We start from the raw sequence: 20,824 nt of genomic DNA on the forward strand, positions 1-20,824 counted from the left end.
CCATCGCAGTGTTCATGCAACTTCCCTGCATTACAGGGTCTTGTTGAAACGTGTCTGTGAACTTGACAGGATGGCTACACTTGGGAGAGCTGGTGACAGGTGCTAACAAGCATCATCAGGGCTGGCTGCAATATAAGGAGAAACCATGAATATTTAAAAATACTTTTTTTGAGTCAGATCTTGGTGTGACTGAAGAGCAACCACCGTTCTGAGAACTGGAAGAAGACAGAGCTGAGATGCGGGAAGCGCTTTTCAACTCTCTGAAGCAAGGCTGGCTCGATGAAGTGCTCATCAACATCCCTCACCCACTCCAGGTCCCCTGTCCCTGATCATCTAGTACTAAACCGTGAGCAAAAGGCAAAGAGAAAGAGAATGCACAAAGAAAACAATGTAAGGAAGCTGAAGGACAGAAATTGAGAGAGAGAAGAGAAAACCAAAGTCAATAGTCAAAAAGGACAGTGGGAAAGAATGTTTAGATTTCAAAATTTTAAAGCCCCGAGCTAGGAAGAACCCAAAGACTGAGTACTTACTCCTCAAGTGAAAGGCAATCTCTGCAGAACATTATTCTTAAAGATGTTACCCAGGAAACAGATAAGGCCATTCATAATATACATGGCTTTTTTTTTCCTTCTTGAGCTCGTGGTTACAGGGAAAACAGATTCCACTATGGAAGCACAAATTGCCAATCAGTAACATGCTGCTGTAGGAAAGGGGCTGGAATCACGTGTGGTCTGTGAGCACTGGACCTCTGCATGGTGTCATAAGCCAGTTATCTGCCACCAAGAATGTTAATTTCTGGCTTCGACTATCCTCAGAGGAAGACACTGTGGCCATCCGCAGTCATGAACCTTTGAATGGCAACAGCCCCAACGGGTCAAGTGTCTACAAGCCCTGAACAGAACAGGCAGAATCACTGTGAATTACCATGAAACTCGAATGCCAAACTAGGTGTCTCACTCCAAGTCCCAGTGTCACAATACAATCTCTATAACTTTCTGTACAACTTTACAATGGAACTGTGTTTCAGTGACTGTTTTGAATTGAATTAAGCTTTCCAAAAAGTTACACATAATTCAGGTCTATTTTGTTTTCTACCAGTAAGAGTTCTGCTAAATTACAAAACCTCATAATCACAGTGTTCAGTTTTTTTTTAAAAAATTAGTCAACAGTCAAGAAGGACAGTGGGAAAGAATGTTTAGATTTCAAAATTTTAAAGCCCCGAGCTAGGAAGAACCCAAAGACTGAGTACTTACTCCTCAAGTAAAAGGCAATCTCTGCAGAACATTATTCTTAAAGATGTTACCCAGGAAACAGATAAGGCCACTCATAAGATACACGGCTTTTTTCTTTTCCTTCTTGAGCTCGTGGTTACAGGGAAAACAGATTCCACTATGGAAGCACAAGTTGCCAATCAGTAACATGCTGCTGTAGGAAAGGGGCTGGAATCACGTGTGGTCTGTGAGCACTGGACCTCTGCATGGTGTCATAAGCCAGTTATCTGCCACCAAGAATGTTAATTTCTGGCTTCGACTATCCTCAGAGGAAGACACTGTGGCCATCCGCAGTCATGAACCTTTGAATGGCAACAGCCCCAACAGGTCAAGTGTCTACAAGCCCTGAACAGAACAGGCAGAATCACTGTGAATTACCATGAAACTCGAATGCCAAACTAGGTGTCTCACTCCAAGTCCCAGTGTCACAATACAATCTCTATAACTTTCTGTACAACTTTACAATGGAACTGTGTTTCAGTGACTGTTTTGAATTGAATTAAGCTTTCCAAAAAGTTACACATAATTCAGGTCTATTTTGTTTTCTACCAGTAAGAGTTCTGCTAAATTACAAAACCTCATAATCACAGTGTTCAGTTTTTTTTTAAAAAATTAAACACACAGTAATCCTGTCAATGTTCATCAAAATCAAAACTTCAGAATGCCGTGGCATTTATGTGACCAATCTGAGTTTTAGATACAAATACCAGCTGCCTATCCCATGGACCATTTTTGCTAGGCTGAGGCTGTGAAAAACTGAAAGTCGACGTACGATTTTTTTTTTTTTTTTTTTTTTTTTATCGCACAAAGGGATATACGTGGAGGGTACAGAGTGACACTGAAGAGATCACAAAGCACGACAGACATTAGTTCTCTCCCTCCCCAGCATCTCCTTCGTCTCCCTGGTTTTCCGACGTCCACAGCTGCAAAAGAAAAACAGAGCTATAAACAAAGCAGGGCTACTAAAAGCTTCCTCAGGGACGTGGCCCAGTGTGTATCATCTCATCTCATTCAACTGTTTAAAATTCTTCCTATATTACTGCAGACAGTGATGGCAAAGGTCAAAACTTCAGTAGGCATTTATAACCAATTTGAAAACTTAACTACACTTACAGGGTACAAATCCTCTCTTGAGCCTTAGGCAAGAGTGAATTATGAGATAGAGGAATAGGAATAAGCTATAAGCCCTCCAGAAGCACTCATGGAATCAGCAGTACTTACAGTGAGATTGTCCCTAAGCAACTGCATGATCAGGGTGCTGTCTTTGTAAGACTCTTCATTCAGTGTGTCCAATTCAGCAATCGCTTCATCAAATGCCTAAAACAAAGAGCCTTCAGCAAAGAAGTCACAGGTTCCTTGGAACTAGTTTAGCCCAATGTTTTTCTGCTAACAAGTGACCATCATTTCTCTTTCTGTACAGTACTTTGGGGGAACCTAGGTCATTGTTACCTTGTTTGCTAGTTATGTCAGCAAACACATGATGCTGGTTTATCAAGCGTCAACCAAAAATGACAAAAATTCCTAGATGTGACCTTTACCTATTAAGTCAACAGGTATTACTGTTAACCCAGCACACTCATTCCAAGCAAACTCACATGATTTTTCAATTACCAAAGACATTTCTAGTAATCCGCCCTTTTTCTTTAAGATGAAACTCAAAAGGTCTGGATACAGGGGATAAACGGAGAACAGAAGTTCACACCACTAAATCTGATTCAATTAAGCGATGGAACTTTTGAGCATTCATTTCACACAGTTTTACCAACTAAAAATTTTTAAAAGAGTGTGCATATTGAAAGACTACAAAAATATGTAGAAAAGGCAGCTGGGTTACCAAAAGAAGACAGGAGGTAGTTCAGTTAACAAAGAAAACAAGATCTGATTTCCTTCCTTTACAAGCCATAACCTCCAATCTTGGTACAAGGATGACAATGTACAATACAGTGGAGGCCTACAGTCCAAAGCATGACAAAAACAACAAACTACCTTCTCCCTGGATTGTCCACAACCACCCCCAGCCCCAAAAGAGTAATCAAACAACACAAACAAAAATCAGCAGAAGGCACTGAGAAGTCAAGAAGTAATAGGTGTGTATTTATTCCATAAAAGATATATACTCCTACCTCCGGAAAAATCTTCACAAAAGTCCAAGACAATGAGTTATGTTCAGGTAATTTTAAAAAGGTACCAAAAAGCACAAGCAGTTTTACTATGATCAGAAACCACAGAGGGCACAACAATGTAAAACAACTATACCCCAATAAAAAATAAATAAATTTAAATTAAAAAAAAAAATTCTGCCAAAAAAAAAAGAAGAGAAACCACAAAGGGTCTTTCTCACCGTTTTTGCCAGGCTGCAAGCCTTTTCAGGAGAGTTTAGAATCTCATAGTAAAAGACGGAGAAATTAAGTGCCAGGCCCAGTCGAATTGGGTGTGTAGGCTGCATTTCTTTCTTACTAATTTCAAATGCTTCCTGGTAAGCCTGCTGGGAGTTTGACACAGTGGCTATAAGAAAGATAAAAAATATGAAAGGTTGGGTCTTTCACAGATTGCATCATATGCTGGATCCACTATCAAATTATTTTACCAAACTGGGCTGGAGCACATGCGCTATCAAACGAGGGTCAGTGTCTCTACCACTCGATTAACAACCCTTTGTTAAATGTGTACTCTAATCCAAGTACCATATTAAATGCTTTGAGGAAAAACAAAGACCATGATGACAAAGTCTACAAAAGCAGTTAGGAAATACAGAAATAACCCTGAACAAGACAGAACATGGAAAACAATGAGCTCTGATGGAAAAATCATGGACTTCAGAGTCAGACTCAAAGCTGGAATCCCCAACTCTTATTCATTAAGTGTGTGGTCTGGACTAAGTGAAAACCTCTGTGAGCCTTGGTTTCCTTATCAGAAAAAAAGGACAGACTCCCACCTATACTCCTAGCATTGTGTGAGGGATAAATGAGACACACTGGAGGCACTTAATAAAGCATAGCTATAATTGTCACCATTACACTAATGCATGTAAATGACAAAAGAAACACATCTCTATTTACTATGTGGTTTCGTTCTACCAAACATTTTAAAGTTTCACCTCTAAAAGACAGCTACCAAATAATCCTTAAAATAAAGATCTATTTAAATGCACTACTGCACCACACTTTTAATGCCCTCCATACTTGCCCCTTAGATACAATTGTCAACTCCCATGACCCTGTTTAACACTGGTCAGCACAATGCTGCGGTCCTTTACATTCTGACTACAAAGCAAAAACTTAAAATTATTATGAAACTGGCTCCACTATTGGTCAAATTTCTTAAAAAAAAAAAAAAAAAAAAAAAGTACTTACTTTGTTTATTGTCTCCAGATGCCACCTCAGAAAGATATCTAAAATAATCGCCTTTCATTTTCAAGTAGAACACCTTACTTTCTGGTTGTGTAGCATTGGGAATAAGGTATTTGTCCAACAGCTCCTAAAAAGTGATTCACATTCTGTTAAGAATCTGGAAATATTACTTACAAGATGTTAAAACTATGTTTGAGATTCAAGATACACACTACCACTTCTAAATAATTTTTTTGGAAGACTGAAAAAAATCATAATTTTCATCCAAAGCTTTTAAATAGTTTTTAGCCCAGGTCATAACAGATGCCAGTATTTGTCTATTAAAAATCACTTTGACCGTCCATAAGGGGTTGATTAAAGTACAGCCATACAATGGAATGCTACACAGGCATTAAAAAATGACGATGCAGAACTACTGTGATAATCTGGAAAGGTTCTCCAAAAGAAGTCTGGGGTGGGGTGGGGAAGCAGATAATAAAAACCATGTGACTCCTATTTTAATATTAAAATAGATATGTGTACATGCATGGAAATACCTAAGGGAAAAGTCTGGAAGAATATTTATCAAGATGTTAATAATGGTTCTCTAGTGGTAGAATTAGAATTGATTTTTTATTTTCTTATTTATAGTCTTCTGCCCTGTGCTTTTTTAAAAAGAAAAAAAAAACATGAACTTGTATTAATTCTGTAATTAGAGAAAAAAAAAAATCTTTCCATTTTGGGAGAAAAAAACGCGATAATAGGGCAAACCTGCCAAGAACTAAGTTTCGAACTGATCGGACCTGGGTAGAAATCCCTCCTCTGCTGCTTACTATCTGTATGACCCTGGACAAATGACCTAATCGCCCTGAGCCTCAGTTTCCTCAGCTACACACAGGGAAGCATAATAGCCACCTCCCAGCGTACTTATGAGGATAAATGAGCCAATGTTCACAAAGTGCTTAACACGCTGCCTGGCACGCAGTAAGCACTCCAAAAGTAGCTAAAACTATTATTAATAATAAATTCCTTTAAACATTTATGCTTACAACAAAAGCAGTTCTGAAGGAGTCCAAGCTTCGTATACAGAGCAATATTTTCGAAGAGTTGTTTTAGAATGTGGCATCCTGAAAAACTGGTTAAGAGGCAGTAAGTACCATGCTTTTCTTCACATTCTTTCAGATGCTCATAAAAGCTGGTCTACAGTTCAGGAATTAGGGAACTTTCTTGCCTTTGGAATGCATGCCATACTTCATCTGAATACCAGATGTACCTAACATTCAGGAATTAGTGCACCGTTAACAAACCCCCAAATTACCAACAGGCAACAAATTTAGCCATGACACTCTTACACCACGACTCTAACAAAAAGAGCAGCTCAATGCAAAAGCTTAGTTGTAAGGGGATTTAATCAATCAAAGTGAGAAGATGCAGGGGGCAGTAGTCGTTTTAATATTCCTTGCAGACAGACAGGGTGTAACTCCTTATGGGTTAGGGATGAGGAGTACTGCCTGGAGGCTGACAAGCTTTGTACTGGTTTTCAAAAGAAAGGTGTCAAGGGCAGTAACTCGGAGAGGCAGCCAGCAGGGGAGGAGGTAGATCCACAAGTGTGAATTCCTTTTCCCTTCAAAGCAGCCCTCACCGTTCATTTTTACCTGATTTCACCTGGAAGAAAAAGAAAGTTCCCAGTGGGCTCAGGATGTGAGGGAAAGACAATATGATCATGATTTGCTCTAGGATATGCACCCCTCCCATCCAACCCCAGATCATGGCTCGAGGGAAAGCAGTTAGGAATCAGTCATCTGACTAAGGCTTATATAAAACACCAGAGAGGAGAATCCCCAAACCACTTCTGATTTGCCTTCGGAATGCAGGCCCGAACTGATGGACACGGCTACCTTTCAGACAAAAACTGGACTCTACGTGTGCAGGGACTGGGGAGAGGCTAAAAGGCAGGTCGGCTTTCTGCTCCTCTCTCCCCTACTGGAGATGGCACTGCCATCAGACTAAACAGAGAATAGCCTCTCTGTGGCTGCATCTATCAAAAATCCTGCCTCTCTGCCCTCAACTTCTAAAGAAAAGATGGAGGGATGCTGACCAAATGTACCTGTTTTTCAGAGGTCTTTGGAAGGGAGAGGAAAATACTCCGTAAGAGACGAGCAACCTCTGATCAGTTAAGAGGTAAGAAAAAAATCACATCGTATGCTTAAAACTTAGCTGCAAATGGTTTGCAGCTTCCCAGTATGTTCAGACACCTTTCTCTCATGAGCTGTTTGAGCGTTCGCATTCGTACATGAAATGAATACTATTAGAAATCGTTGTTTAGAACAGGAACACTGGCCTCTTACCAGAACATCGTTGCAGATGTCCTGCAGCTCTGCCTCGATCTTCTCACGGTACTCTTTGCCCATCTGCTGCTTCTTCTCGTTCCTCTGTTTTCTGTTCGATGCTGGAGATGACACGCCAGGAAGAACGACGGGCACCGACCACATTCTTGTAGGCAACAGACAGCAGGTTTCTCTCCTCATTGGAGAGCTCGTGCCCCTGCTCCGTGACTGCCTTCATAGCCGCAGCCATGTCATCGTAGCGCTCCGCCTGCTCGGCGAGTTTGGCTTTCTGTACCAGCTCACTTTTATCCATGGTCATTCCCTAGAACAAGAGCACGAGAAAGAGAGAGGGTTAGGTACTTTGCTATGGTCTTTTTTACTATTTTGGTCAATTTTCCCAACAGTCCTACAGGGCAGATATGTTCACAACAATCCCGCCCCCCTCTAAGAGGTGAAGAAATGGAGGTTCAGAGGAGGCAAGTGGTATGCCCAGGGCTAGGAGGTGGTAGAGAGCCAGAACTCAAACTCAAGTCTCTGTCTCTCGAATTGTTTTCTTCCACTTTCCTAATCTGCCTCTTCAATGCACAGAGACAGCTTAATTCTTTAGAATTAAGTATATGTCCTTTTCTTCTTTCAAGAATTATCTGGTTTTGCTGTTTTTCCCCAAAGTATGTGGAAAAACACCTGAAGTGGGACGACTGTTTCAATCAATCTTAAAGCAAAAGATATGACTTTCAGTGTTATATTTGGCAGTGCCCATGAAGCAACAGGTACCTAAAAAATACGAGCCATTTTTATCACATCTTCTGCAACGTGCTTTGTTACAAGGACACACTCTCCACGAGAGCATAGACTCGAGGCAGGCAGATTTGGCTCTACCTAGCACCAGCTCTGCTACTTACAAGTGGCATGACCTTGGTCAAATCACTCAGCCTCCGAGAGTTTCCGTTTCCTAACTGGAGAATAAGAATATTCCCAACTCTCCAGGGGCCGCTGTGAGGCGCGAATGACCTCATCTATGTGAAGGCACCGTGAAAAGTCTAGACATTATATACAAATATCAAGCACTAACTCTGTACGTGGTACAGGTTGCAAGAGATATGGGTGTATTCACCAAGATGCACAGCAACAGAAATGCAAACCATAATTGAGTTTGCATAAAAGTTTTCCTGAAATAGACAAAAATCTTAGTGATTTCAGTTTATCATTTTATCAAACCCTCTATACACCAATCAGTGAATCCCTTTTAAATAATTCACCTCACCATATTCAATTCCCCACTATAATAATCACCATTAATAGAGTGCAATAATTTTTGGATAACATGTAGCTAAAAAATTATTTATTAACCAATAAGAGTTAGTTTTATGTACTGTTGGTTTAAATTTCAATTGTACATCCACCTGTGCCACAGTGTAAAAATACACTAATATCTTAAGGTGTAAAAAGATAAAATACTACTTTAAAGAGGGGTAAGAATATCAATATTTTTAAAACAAATTCTTTTATCACTTTATACATTGTATCACAATTTAAGACTGTGGCTTCGCCTCAAGTCATTTCTGTATTTTCAAGGGAGAAATTCTACAGACAGGACCCTACCACAAAACAAAGTTTTATTAGATGGAGCACAATTTTAAGATACACCCTAAATCTAGACAACTCAGAAAGAGTTGCTTCTCTAGTTCAGAACTGTGAGTTTTCTTCCCACAACTTATTATCTAAATCATATTCAGAGCTGTGTCCCATGTAAGGCTCGCTGATTCTAACCTTACACTCTGAAGCAGATCTCACCTTGATCAGTCTGACTTCACCCACATCACCAGAATCAGACTACAACAGAGATAATAATCTACCCGCTCTCCCACATTTCCCAGCAACCCTTCTGCGCTTCGGAGGGGTCATACAGTTAGTTCTGTCCAATGACGCTACTTCCATGTGTTGAAACTGCAAAAAACCACGTGAGGCTCTCTTCTCTCACGGCAGCCATGTGATCTAGATGGTGCTGTCACAAAACAGCAGTTTCTGTAGCCTGAGTCCCTGCGTGACCATGCAGTACAGAGATCCCTGCAGGCCCGCGCTGGACATGCAACATGAAGCCACTGAGATGTGGGGGCTGCTTATTACCACACACAACACAACCTAGTCCTACTCTAACACAAAGTCCATCGCAAATACACTATTCATCCTCTTAAAATTATATACTTCCTCCATATGTCTAACTTTCTCAATCGTAATGTCTTTCTGATCAGGATACTATCTCCATCTTTAAACAACCCTACTTTATGATCCCGAAAAGTGAGAGGCAGAGGGAAGCCAACTTTCAATGAACTTTAGAAGTTTCCAGTTTGCAGGCTAATTCAGAGTTAGAAGTCACCTAGTGGCCCACTCCAAAGTACAGAAACAGCACCTGTGCAACTCTACGCAGGAAGGATTCCAAGTAATAAAAGTCCTGGTCAAAGCCAATTCAAAGCTAAGCTATCCCATGCAGAATTACAAGAGTATTAGAGAAATGCAATTAGCACTGCCTAAGGGATGCCATGAAACTCTTTGGCTCTACCAGGCCCCTCAACTAAGGTCCCCTCAACCCCCCGACTTCTCCTCTTCCCAAACATTAAAAGTTAAATCATCTCTCTCCCAAGAATCCTGACGACTCCTTGGGACCTCCCAAATGTACACGCCCTATTTCTCAAAATAAAATGTGGCCTTTCTCGTTTGGGGCCATCTATTTCAGGCTTCTTTGGGATCACTGCAAGAGCTCCTGGAGACTGAGAACCATGATGATATGGTAAAACTGAATGCATGCCTTAAAGAATGTAGTCATCTATTTAAAAATTTTTAAACACACACACACACACCCCCAACAACTTACAACAAACAAAATCCATAGCTAAATGTCCTGATGCCTACTGCTTACATAACTTTTGACTTATATAACATGGATTTTGAAGCAGCTAGACCAATTTCAACAGGAAATGGGTTACACAACACCCAGCGGTTTGGAGGACGGCAGCAGACAAGGGAGAAATGAAATTGTTCCTACTTCTACATCCCTAATAAACCTCCCATCCATCATCTTTCCCTAGTCCCACTGCTTTCAGCCTCTCATTACCTTTAACCTTCACATCTGCTATCAGACCCACTTTAAAGTTCTGATCAAGTCACGTCCTGCTCAAAATCCTTTACAGTTCCCTACTACTGACAGGAGAGTCAGATTTCCTCCCCTATCAGTGAAGGTTTTCCAAGCTATCTCCCCAGGCTTCTCCCAAAACATGCCTTCTGCACAGCAAGTGCTTCTGCCAAAATGGTTTTCTTACACATGCTTCTCCGTCTCTGCGTCCGTGCTCACCAAGCCATCCCTCTGCCTGGAATGTCCTTTCCCGTTTATTCTGCATATAAAATTCTTCAGAGCACGGCTCAGATGGCATCCCCTCTATGAAACCTTTCTTAGGCCGCTTAACCTAAGCTGTCTAATCAGACAGCCACTGGCCACATGTTAAAATGGAAACGTCTTGGATATACGGAGTTAATACTTTTTGTCGGGGGGGGGGCCCACACTGCGCAGCTTGCGGGATTCTAGCTCCCCAACCAGGGATTGAACCTGGGCCACGCAGTGAAAGCGCCGCGTCCCAACCACTGGACCGCCAGGGAAAGCCCTGGAGTTAAATTTTTTTTAATTATGAAAATTGATTTCATCCTTTTCCCGTTTTTTTTTTTTTTTTTTTTTTTTTTTTTTTGCGGTACGCGGGCCTCTCACCGCTGGGGCCCCTCCCATTGCGGAGCACAGGCTCCGGACGCGCAGGCCCAGCGGCCATGGCCCACGGGCCCAGCCGCTCGGTGGCATGTGGGATCTTCCCGGACCGGGGCACGAACCCGTGTCCTCTGCATCGGCAGGCGGACTCTCAACCACTGCGCCACCAGGGAAGCCCCTTTTCCCGTTTTTAAAATGCAGTTACCAGATAATTTTAAATTACGTGGGACTCACATCCTGTGTCTATTGGACAGCACTGCTCTAAGCTGAAAATATTCTCACAGAGCACTGCATCTATACTTCTCTTAATGTCTCAGCACATTTCTTCAGCACTACAATTATCTGTCTGTATCGCGTACGCCCCTTCCCACACCATCAACTCCTTGAGGGCACACCCCCCGCAGCACCTCACACAGAATCGGCATGAACAAATATTCCCTGAATGAGCAAGCAGATCCTAAAGTTGCAAATTTGGTAGAGTTCTGTCTCTTCTCAAATAATTCAAAGCACCTATTCTTCACAAAAACATTACGTCCTCATTACATCTGTACCTCACTCCATGTACCTCTGCACCTGATTTCAAAATCACCCTTAGTCATACCCGGACTCTTACTCAGCAACTTCGGATGACCCTCTTTTGGCTACTCCACCCAATCTAAACTCTTACCTGGCTTGCCAAGTCCTTCATAATTCGGCTCCTCTGTACCTATTAGGCTTTCGCATCCACTGTTCTCCAACATGTACCTTTCTTGCGGGCTGGACATCACCAAATACCCTTAATCACCATGCTTAAACCTGTCTGAAATTACTTCAGTACTTCCCTTCATCTAGAAAGCCCCCCGTTTACTCCTTGCCTATGTAAACTCTATCCATCCATCTAGGGCTAGAAAGCCTTCCTTGAATATCCCAGCCCCCACTGATCTACCCTGCCCATGAATCCAAACACACTCGTAGCCTCTTACACAGTCCAGGCTTCACTAGGCCTCCGTTCTATATGTTCTATGGTCCAAGTAATGAGTGGTGTACCACTTACAAACAGCGTTACACGTGTATGTCCTCAAAGGAAAGCTTCACATTCGTTTCTCATCTAAATGCCTAAAACTTTGCCAAGTACAAAACTAATACTCAAATAAGTATCTGTGAATTTTTTCAGCAGGTCATTACTGGGAGGCTACCTGTATGTGGTGTGGCAAGAGGCCTGTGTGTAAGTGCGGAGGCTACCACTACACAGCCGTGTGAGCTCGGTCAATCTGTCTTCCGACCTCTGAACTGGAGGCAACAGCAGCTACCTAAGGAGAGGTGCTCTGAAGATGAGGTGCAGGGAATCAAAGGATAATAAATGTGGAAATCTTTTTTTAAAAGTGCACAGTGTACAACAAATTGGAAGTACTGTTATTCCTCTCATAGTACCTACACATCACTGTTTTAGCCCACACATGTGAGCTTGGAATTAAGAAAAAAAGATGACAACCCATGAGAAGGAAAAACAAGTCTAATTAATCCTGTACAGTAAGCGAATATGTTACAATGTAACATTCCTGATAAGACTCCACCCCTCAACATCCTGAAAAACGGACACACTTGTTAACTGTAACACTTTCTTTCATAAATTTATTTATTTATTTTTGGCTGCATTGGGTCTTTGTTGCTGCTCCCTGGCTTTCTCTAGTTGCAGCGAGCGGGGGCTACTCTTCGTTGCGGTGCGCGGGCTTCTCATTGCGGTGGCTTCTCTTGGTGCGGAGCATGGGCTCTAGGCGCGCGGGCTTCAGTAGTTGTGGCTCGCAGGCTCTAGGCGCGCAGGCTCAGAAGTTGTGTCGCACGGGCTTAGCTGCTCCGTGGTGTGTGGGATCTTCTCGGACCAGGGCTCGAACCTGTGTCCCCTGCCTTGGCAGGCAGATTCTTAACCACGGCGCCACCAGGGAAGTCCCAACTGTAACACTTTCATTCATTAGTTCCTGATTTCATTAAGTGGTGCCAAATAGTGATGGTTTATAATCAGGGCCTACTTTTCTCCTGAGACTTTTGAACTGAGGACCCACCAAGAAAAACCCTGCCAAGAGAGCCTTCATTTGCTCCTAAAAAGCCTTAAAAGGCTACAGTCTCCTCGTCAGGCTTGGCACTAACGGCACAGAGTCAAGATACCAGAGGGGACAAATGTATGAGAGGCCACAAGAGGTCTAACCCTGTGGTGGACCAAGAGATTTCCCAGATCAGGAAGATGCTGACATGCTCTCAAGCACGGGCATCTATCTCTCTCAGTCACTGCAGGCAGCACTTCAGAGGACTGGGGAGCATTTGCTGATTAAACCAGCAACTGCTTAGTGGAGAATGGGAAACTGTCTAAATATCCAACAGGGGAGTGGCTGAAAAGACACAGCTGGCACAAGATTACATGGCCATCAAAAGAAGGGATTTAATGTCTCAGAAAGATCTGTTACAGAGGTATGGGGTGGCGGGAGCTGCACAACAGTCTTCCATTTTTGTAAAATATCCCCTAAAGAATGTTATGAGGAATAATTCTAAAGGTGCCCATGAAATAACAGGATTTCCCTCAAATAAATGAAACCCTAAATCAGACAGTGAATGCTAAAACAAAAGTATATATGAACCAACCTAGCCCCTCTATCTCAACTCTTTGCCTAAGGGATATTTTTCTAGCCCAGGGCAGAATCCTGAGGTCATTTCCCAATGGCCAGAAGGAGACATCCAAGGATAAGAAGGTACAAAAATTAAAATTAAAATGACTATCCATTGCTAATCCATATTAAAAAAAAAAAAAAAGCACTGCAAAGGACCTTATGAAATGTGGCCTTGAGAAGTATTAACTTTCAGCTATGTTTTGTTTTCAAGGAAAAGAACATGCTCAATTCTAAAATACTGAGCTTTAATTGAGTTTAATAATTTGCTAGAAATTTAAAACGAGGATTCCATTATCAGGTGTCAGGATTACTGCAGCTCCAACATGAAACCCGTATGAGTGGGACCTGTTTTTAGGAAAGCCCTACATACAACAAATCTGGGCTTCTAAAGAGAAATTCGGTAATTTTTAAAATAATGTCTCCAAATCTCAGTTTCCTCAAATGTTAAAAGGAAACATTAATAGCTATCAAATAAGATGATATACATAAAATGCCTAGACAGTACTGGTCAAAGTAAAGGCTTAATAAATAGGCATATATTCTCACTCTTAAGCTATGTCACAAAAATACAATGTATATAATTTAATGTGTGTTGAAATAACTGCAAATGAAAAAACTACGAGTATTTCCAAGACCTCTCTTTTGGAGTTCAGAATAGCAGGGTCCTCCCCTCAGAGAGCTGAAACTCTCAGGGTAGGAACATGAGAAGGGAGGGCAGACATATTTAAGGATTATAAAGCTTCCCCTTGAAGAAGCAACCAGGTAGAATTCAAAGGAGGAGGTTTAGTTTCAAAGGGGCTGGGTCCTGACTGGTTTTATGGGTTGGAGGGGTTCTGTGTAGGACAGAAAAAGGGGGCTCCAGGTAGGGACAAGAAATACAGATGTATGAATAAAGTGCATGTATGTTTTTCTAGATGAAAAAGAAATCACAGGCCAAAGTAGATGAGGAACTGAGAAGAGTTAAGAATCTGGAGAGAGGAAACTGACAGGAGCACCTTAAAAATCTAGGCTAAGGGTGGGAGGGAGGGAGACGCCAAGAGGGAAGAGATGGGAACATATGTATATGTATAACTGATTCACTTTGTTCTAAAGCAGGAACTAACACACCATTGTAAAGCAATTATACTCCAATAAAGATGTTAAAAAAAAAATCTAGGCTAAAAAGTTCCACAGGGTAAGGAACTGACAGTAAATTCTGAAGAGCATTCACTGACGGACCACCCCAGACACAGCACCCACAGCACCGTCACGTCAAAGTTACAGTCCTGGAGTCACTCTGCTGAAGGAAAAGCAGATGCCAAACTACCGTGGGAGGGACTGAGAGAGTCAGTGGGACCAGGTGTTCAGTGGGTGTTACCAAGAAAAAATGAAGTACTCCTGGCTCTCAAAGAATTTTAACACTCAGTGAAAAACACCGCTCTAAAACCGGGTCTGTGTGCCATTCTACACACAAAATTCAGAGTCCTTTAATAAATGTAATTCTATTCACATGCTTGCAGGCTCTTTAGAGAGCCTGTTAGAAAATGAAACACAGCATGTCTAAAATACAAAGGCAATAGCTCTGATATCCAGCCAACACTGAATTGTGGAGGGAAACATCACTTCTACTTCAAAATCCCTTCCTTCTTTCATATCACTTGTTGAATACCATCGTTAATTATGTCCAATTAGCCAGAATTAAACCTGAAACGATGGAGGTGTTAAGTGATATGCCCAAGGTCATACAACGTGAATCAATAGCAGACATGACAATAAATTGACCTCTTGGCTTGAAGTGATCAATGGAACAGAATAAAAAATTAAAATATGCTAATTCTGATTCATAAAGATAATCCAATTGGTCAACCTTGTGAATAGGTTCAAAGGCTTTGGGCCCACCAACATAATGGAACCCAGTCCAATTTACCAGTACTACACACCAACTCCACAGATTACCTGATCTCTTGTGAGTCTCAGTTTTCTCATGCATAAAATAGGCAAATCTACCTAAGAGGGTTCTTGTAAGGAGTAAAATAGATCACGATGCAAAACATTTAGCACAGTCTCTGCACACTGTAAGCACTAAAATGGCAGCTACAGTATATTCCACACAGAAGTCTACAAACGGTCAGCCAGTGAAGGGACACTTACTACACACCTCATTTCTTTTCAATCCAGATGGCTTTCCCTAAGACTTTTAAAAGGAAGGCACATGTTAACTTACATACGCCTATTTCTAAAGTAGCACTCATCAGAATTTAGTGTAAATGTCTTTGTTGGCTCCCACATTGGATTGTGAGCTTAAGGTAGGAACCCAAATTTCTATCTTTGGGCACCCAACATGTATGTAGCACAATGCCTGCCACACTGAATGTGAAACTACCTGATCAACTGATGCAGTTTTTTAAAGTGAACAAGGCTGCTATCTCCTATGTGGACAGAGGTAAGCAGACCACTTCTGACCTATAAAATACAGACTATATTTAACCTCTGTCTTAGAATACTCTTTGAAAAAAGCCATCTCAGCTCCAGTCAGGAGACAACACTATGCTCTCTGAACAATCGTTTCTCAGGTACCCACTGTTATATTTATAGGTTCAAACTGAGTTTCAAAAAGCCCTTGAACTCCTCCATTCAAAAGTCCAACCAATTAGTTATACAAAAAGCCACACCAACTTATTGGTTTAGTAAATAACAACAAAATACCCATCATTTATGGTCTGTCTAAATGTGCAAAAAGTTAGGGGTTTATATCAACTCCTTTAATCTTAAGTATCCTAAAGGGTAGGTGTCATTGTCCCAGTAACCTGTTACACAGGTATATTTGGTACACGCTCTTCCCTCTGTGTAGCACCGCCTCCTTAAGATCAATATGATTCTTAATGATTACTTAAGGAAAAGAGAGAATGAACACTTTTTTGAAGAACCATACAAAGTTATTACAGTCAGGTTTGAGAATTGGACTTAATTTATCCAGTTTTTTTTTTTTTTTTTTTGCGGTACATGGGCCTCTCACTGTTGTGGCCTCTCCCGTTGCGGTGCACAGGCTCCGGACGCGCAGGCTCAGCGGCCATGGCTCACGGGCCCAGTCGCTCCGCGGCACGTGGGATCTTCCCGGACCGGGGCACGAACCCGTGTCCCCTGCATCTGCAGGCGGACTCTCAACCGCTGCGCCACCAAGGAAGCCCTAATTTATCTAGCTTTAAAAATCAAAATAAAATTAGTTTAAAACAGCATATGTCAAAAACTCATCAGACTGTCAAACAAGCTTTAAGGTGAGCTTTGTGGGCAAACAATAACAATGGCCGGGGCTCATATCAACTTTATTGTCTCCTTCAATCTCTGCTCTGGTCAAGGCCATTCAGAAATAACTTTTATTGTTGGGTCTCTTAGGGAAAACAATGAAATAAACTAACCAGTACAGGAAAAAACTTACACAATAGAGGGCTGGCCAGATTATTTTAAAGTCACCTTACTAACCTACAGTCTGCTGGAAATGCCTTGATCTCAAGGCCATCAATCAATTTCATCTCATTGTAAGTATCAGAAACACATAATTATGCTTATGTTAGAAGATCTTTTAGCAGAGAAAGCGGAAAGATGATTGGCTTTTAGCATACACATGACAAAACAGAAAGTACTTTCATCCATTTTTCCTCCCTAAGTTAAGTAGTCCCTTTAGAAAAATTCCCTCAGAATCCAGCTTTTAGTTTCTCCATAATGACACACAGAAGACTAGGATCTATTCATGTAGAGACCAAGATGGTTTTAAAGCTTAAAAATTGCTATTATACAACTAATTTCTTGCCTCCTAGCTAGTGTGAACTGCAGTCACCTGTCCTTAGAAAAATGTAGGAACCTAGGAACTTAAATTCCCTTTAAAAGTAAATTTTAGTTCATTCTCTATGGTACCCTCATTTAAGGAAAACTGCTTAGTTTGATGCCACTGAAAGAGCAGGCAGCATAATAGGACATTTTAATTTAGAATTCTTTCTCTACTTACGTAGATATAGATACTTTTAGTCCTGACCAAATTCTATTAGAACCTAGGATTAGATAAATCAGTGTGCCACAAAGTAGCTGATGAATTTTCTCTCTAGTATGAAGCAAATACTAGAAAAACTGGGTTTTTCACAAGCTTGCTTCCTAATGCACACCAGCAGTATCTTCCCTGTATGCCAGAATATACTAACCACCCCCCCCAAGAAACTACACTGTATCTGTTTCCAAAAATAGCTAAAATTCCTGTCCAAACACATTTACTTGAATAAGATACAGGTAAAGAAAAATTAACTACTAGATGGTATTCACATGAAAAATATACATGTGTTGTTCTACCACAAGTAGAAATCTATCATTAGAGCCAGACTGCCTGGGTTTGATTCCTGGCTCCAGCACTTACCCAGTGCTGGGTGTGTGTACGCCCCCAGGAAAATTATTTAACTTCTCTGTGCCTCAGTTTCCTCAACTGTAAAATGGAGCTAGCAGTACTAACCTATCATTGGCTGTTATGAAGGCTCAGTTAATACGTGTAAAGTGCTCAGAACAAAGCTTGGCACATACAAATGGCAGCTATTATTATTACAGCTTGATGCTACCTCATCAGTTGATGAATAAATCATATGGAAGGACTTTGTATGTGCCTATGCTCTACAGCATATATGCATATGTTTTATGTATATATATGTATATTCAGGAATGTAGTCAAGCAACATTTATTAAGCATCTTGTATATCTCACACCCTTATTTTAATTATTGAGTTTGTCACAATAATACATCAAAGACTATTACCATTTGCATTGATCAGATGAGAAAATCGGCTCAGAAAGACTGAAGATGCTCTACACAAAACTGTTCCAGAATAATGTATCGTTTTTTGAAAGCAACATGTATACAAAGTAGAATGCAACCAAGGGGGAAAAAACCCCTTAACAGTGAACTCTGTGATTAAAACACAAAACTGAAAGCTTATATTTAACAATTTACAGTCTGTAAAACGGTCTCTTGACAACTCTGGAGACAGAGAAACCAGGAACCAGAGATTAAGCAACACACTGAAGACCACATTGCTATAAAATGCTGCAGGCAAGAGCAGAATCAAATTTATCTGACTCCAAGTCCAGTGCTCTTTCTGCTTCTATATCCACAGCCAAATGGGTAAAATGCACTTTTTGCTGTGGCCCAAACCTCTGGAGACTCTGCCTCCAGAACTAGCATTAGGGGAATGTGCTCAGTCTGGTTCTGTGGAGGCTGCTTCCCTGATCCACAGAGCTCCGGTTCTAAAATGGCTCCAACGTAACACAAGCACGGCATGATGGGAAATGTACAGAAGATTATAGGGTAGGAGCCGTACTCCAGGGGCTGACAGGCCGTAAATATTTGCTACTGATGAAAGAGGAGATTCAACCTGGAAACCAGGTGTGTGGTCTAGGTCAGATCATCTCATTTCTCATAAGGACTTGATCTGTAACATGGGTGAATGCTTTCTCATCTCATTGAAAGGAGAGGCTTGGGAAATAATTCAGCAGTTGCTACTGGATTATTAGCCTCCCACTGTGAAGATCACCTGTAAAATTCTAACTTGGGTCCAATAAAACTGACAGGTTTTACCCTCACCATGTGTGCTAAGGACACAGATCCTAGAAAAACGAGGGTTCCACTAACTGATATATTCCTAAATAAGAAATGGGGTGCCCTAGAAGCAGTCAAGAAGGAAATGACCGAAAATCATTAACACATATTAACACATATAAATTTCTAACATTAAAAGGCAAAAAGCTGAGTACCCATGTGTCTAGTTCTATAAATTGCGTATGTGTGTGGTTTCATACGAACAATTGAGACAGAGTGAGAAATGCAGACAATTTTTCATATTCTTCCAAGTGCTTCATCTTTCTGTTTTGGCTCCTGTGGCCGCCTGATTTTATATGTTCATAACAACATCCTGACAAATTCTGTCTCTCACACAGGGCAAGTAAAATCAGAACCTGATGCTATCTAGCCTTACCAAAGGGAAAAGCAGTGACGGCAAGAACAAGAGACAGGAATTTTTACAGAAAGGTTGGCGAACTGTCTTACCAATACTGCCACCTTTGAAAACCCCATTACACGTGAGTTCTCCATTTGCAGTAGACAAAGATGTACTCATCTTGTGCAGAAAAGGGGCCTAATCACCCCCACCCCTTCGCCACCACCAGGGAGGCCACCAGGAAAATTTCAGTCCTGAAAACGTGCTAACACACAGTATGGGGGAATTTGGGGCGAGGACACAAAAGACTCGGGCATTAAATGACGGTAAATACCGTGGGAAAATATTCCGATTCTCAGCTTCCGACATTTTTTTCCTGGGGATCGCGCTTGACTCAGTAACCAGTTCCAACAAATGCATTTTCTTGATTCAAACCTCAACCCTGTGCCTCCCAGGGAATCTCGGGTCCTGCCAGGCTCCCAAACCAGCCAACGATGATGAAATGGCTTTACTGCAAAGTGGGAGGGGGTTTTCCCTCTGCTCTCTCCCAAGGTTAAACTCCTTACCCATCTAGAGGGAGTCGAGCAGGGGCATTGGGGATCGAGAGCTCGCCCGCATTTGGTTACATTTTCATTTGTGGAAACCGGAAAGCGAGGAGCAGGGGTGACAGGGCTGAAAGGGTCTGTTCTGGCCGCTCAAGGCGCAGGGAGGGGTCGCGCGGGGATCGAAGCTGGGTAGTGAGGGAGGGTCGGGGGTCCGCGGCTCGATGTCCCTTCCGGCCCGGTACGGTGCCGCACCCCGCCCGCCGGGCAGGAACGCAGGCGGCGAGGGCGGCCCGGGCCTCTCCCAGAACGAAGGGCCCGGCCCCGGAAACAGGGAGGGGCCGCGGCGAGGCCGAGCCCGTGTCGCAAGCGGCCGCACGGGGCCGAGGAGGCCGCGCGCCGCCGCCCCGAGGGCCCACCCGCGGGGTCGCCCTCGTCGCCAACGCCGCCGGTGGTGGGGGAGCTTTGGGCTCGGGCCCCCGAGGGCCCCAGGCGGACCCCGCGCCGCACTCACCGTGGGAGGACTGCAGGGGGGGAAAAGACGCTTGCGAGCGGAGCGAAGGAGCGGTGACCGCTTCCTTCCCAAGCCCACTCCTCCGGCGGCGGCTGCAGTGGCGGCGGCGGCAGTACCTACTCCGGCTCCGGAATCGGCGGCGGCGGCGGCGGCGGTGGCGGCAGCTCCACTTCCGCTCCGGTCACCACTTCCGCTCTGGCCCGAGCCCCGCCCCTGCACCGCCTCCTCATTGGGCGAGCGGCGCACGGGGCTGCCCCGGCCGCCCGAGAGGGGTGCCGACCGAGGGAGGAGGAAGGAGAGCTGAGAGCTGGGATGCTGCGGCCAGGGGAGGGCGGGGGTCAGGGCCGGGAGCAAGGAGGAGGCGGGCGTAGGGGGGCGGAAATGGGGGCGGGGAGCGGAAAGAGAAGGTGGAAGGAGTGGAGGCGGAGCTGAGGGGGAATCTAGAAAGGGGACGTGTGGGAACCAGGGAGACTGGGCGAGGTTTGGGGTTCGGCGGGCCTGAG

General features: G+C 42.9%; 1 protein-coding gene across 1 annotated transcript; it reads right to left on the reverse strand.

Moving 5' to 3' along the window:
- Positions 1-1,158: 1,158 nt before the first annotated feature.
- On the reverse strand, positions 1,159-20,513 carry YWHAB (tyrosine 3-monooxygenase/tryptophan 5-monooxygenase activation protein beta). Its single transcript, XM_024128346.3, is given in 7 exon segments — positions 1,159-2,194; positions 2,493-2,588; positions 3,613-3,776; positions 4,625-4,748; positions 6,949-7,030; positions 7,032-7,249; positions 20,322-20,513. Coding segments are annotated over 6 exon segments (738 nt in total). The 5' UTR covers positions 7,247-7,249; positions 20,322-20,513; the 3' UTR covers positions 1,159-2,137.
- Between the last annotated feature and the right edge of the window lie 311 nt (positions 20,514-20,824).

This window comes from Physeter macrocephalus, chromosome 14 (assembly GCF_002837175.3).
Source record: "Physeter macrocephalus isolate SW-GA chromosome 14, ASM283717v5, whole genome shotgun sequence".
NCBI lineage: Eukaryota > Metazoa > Chordata > Mammalia > Artiodactyla > Physeteridae > Physeter > Physeter macrocephalus.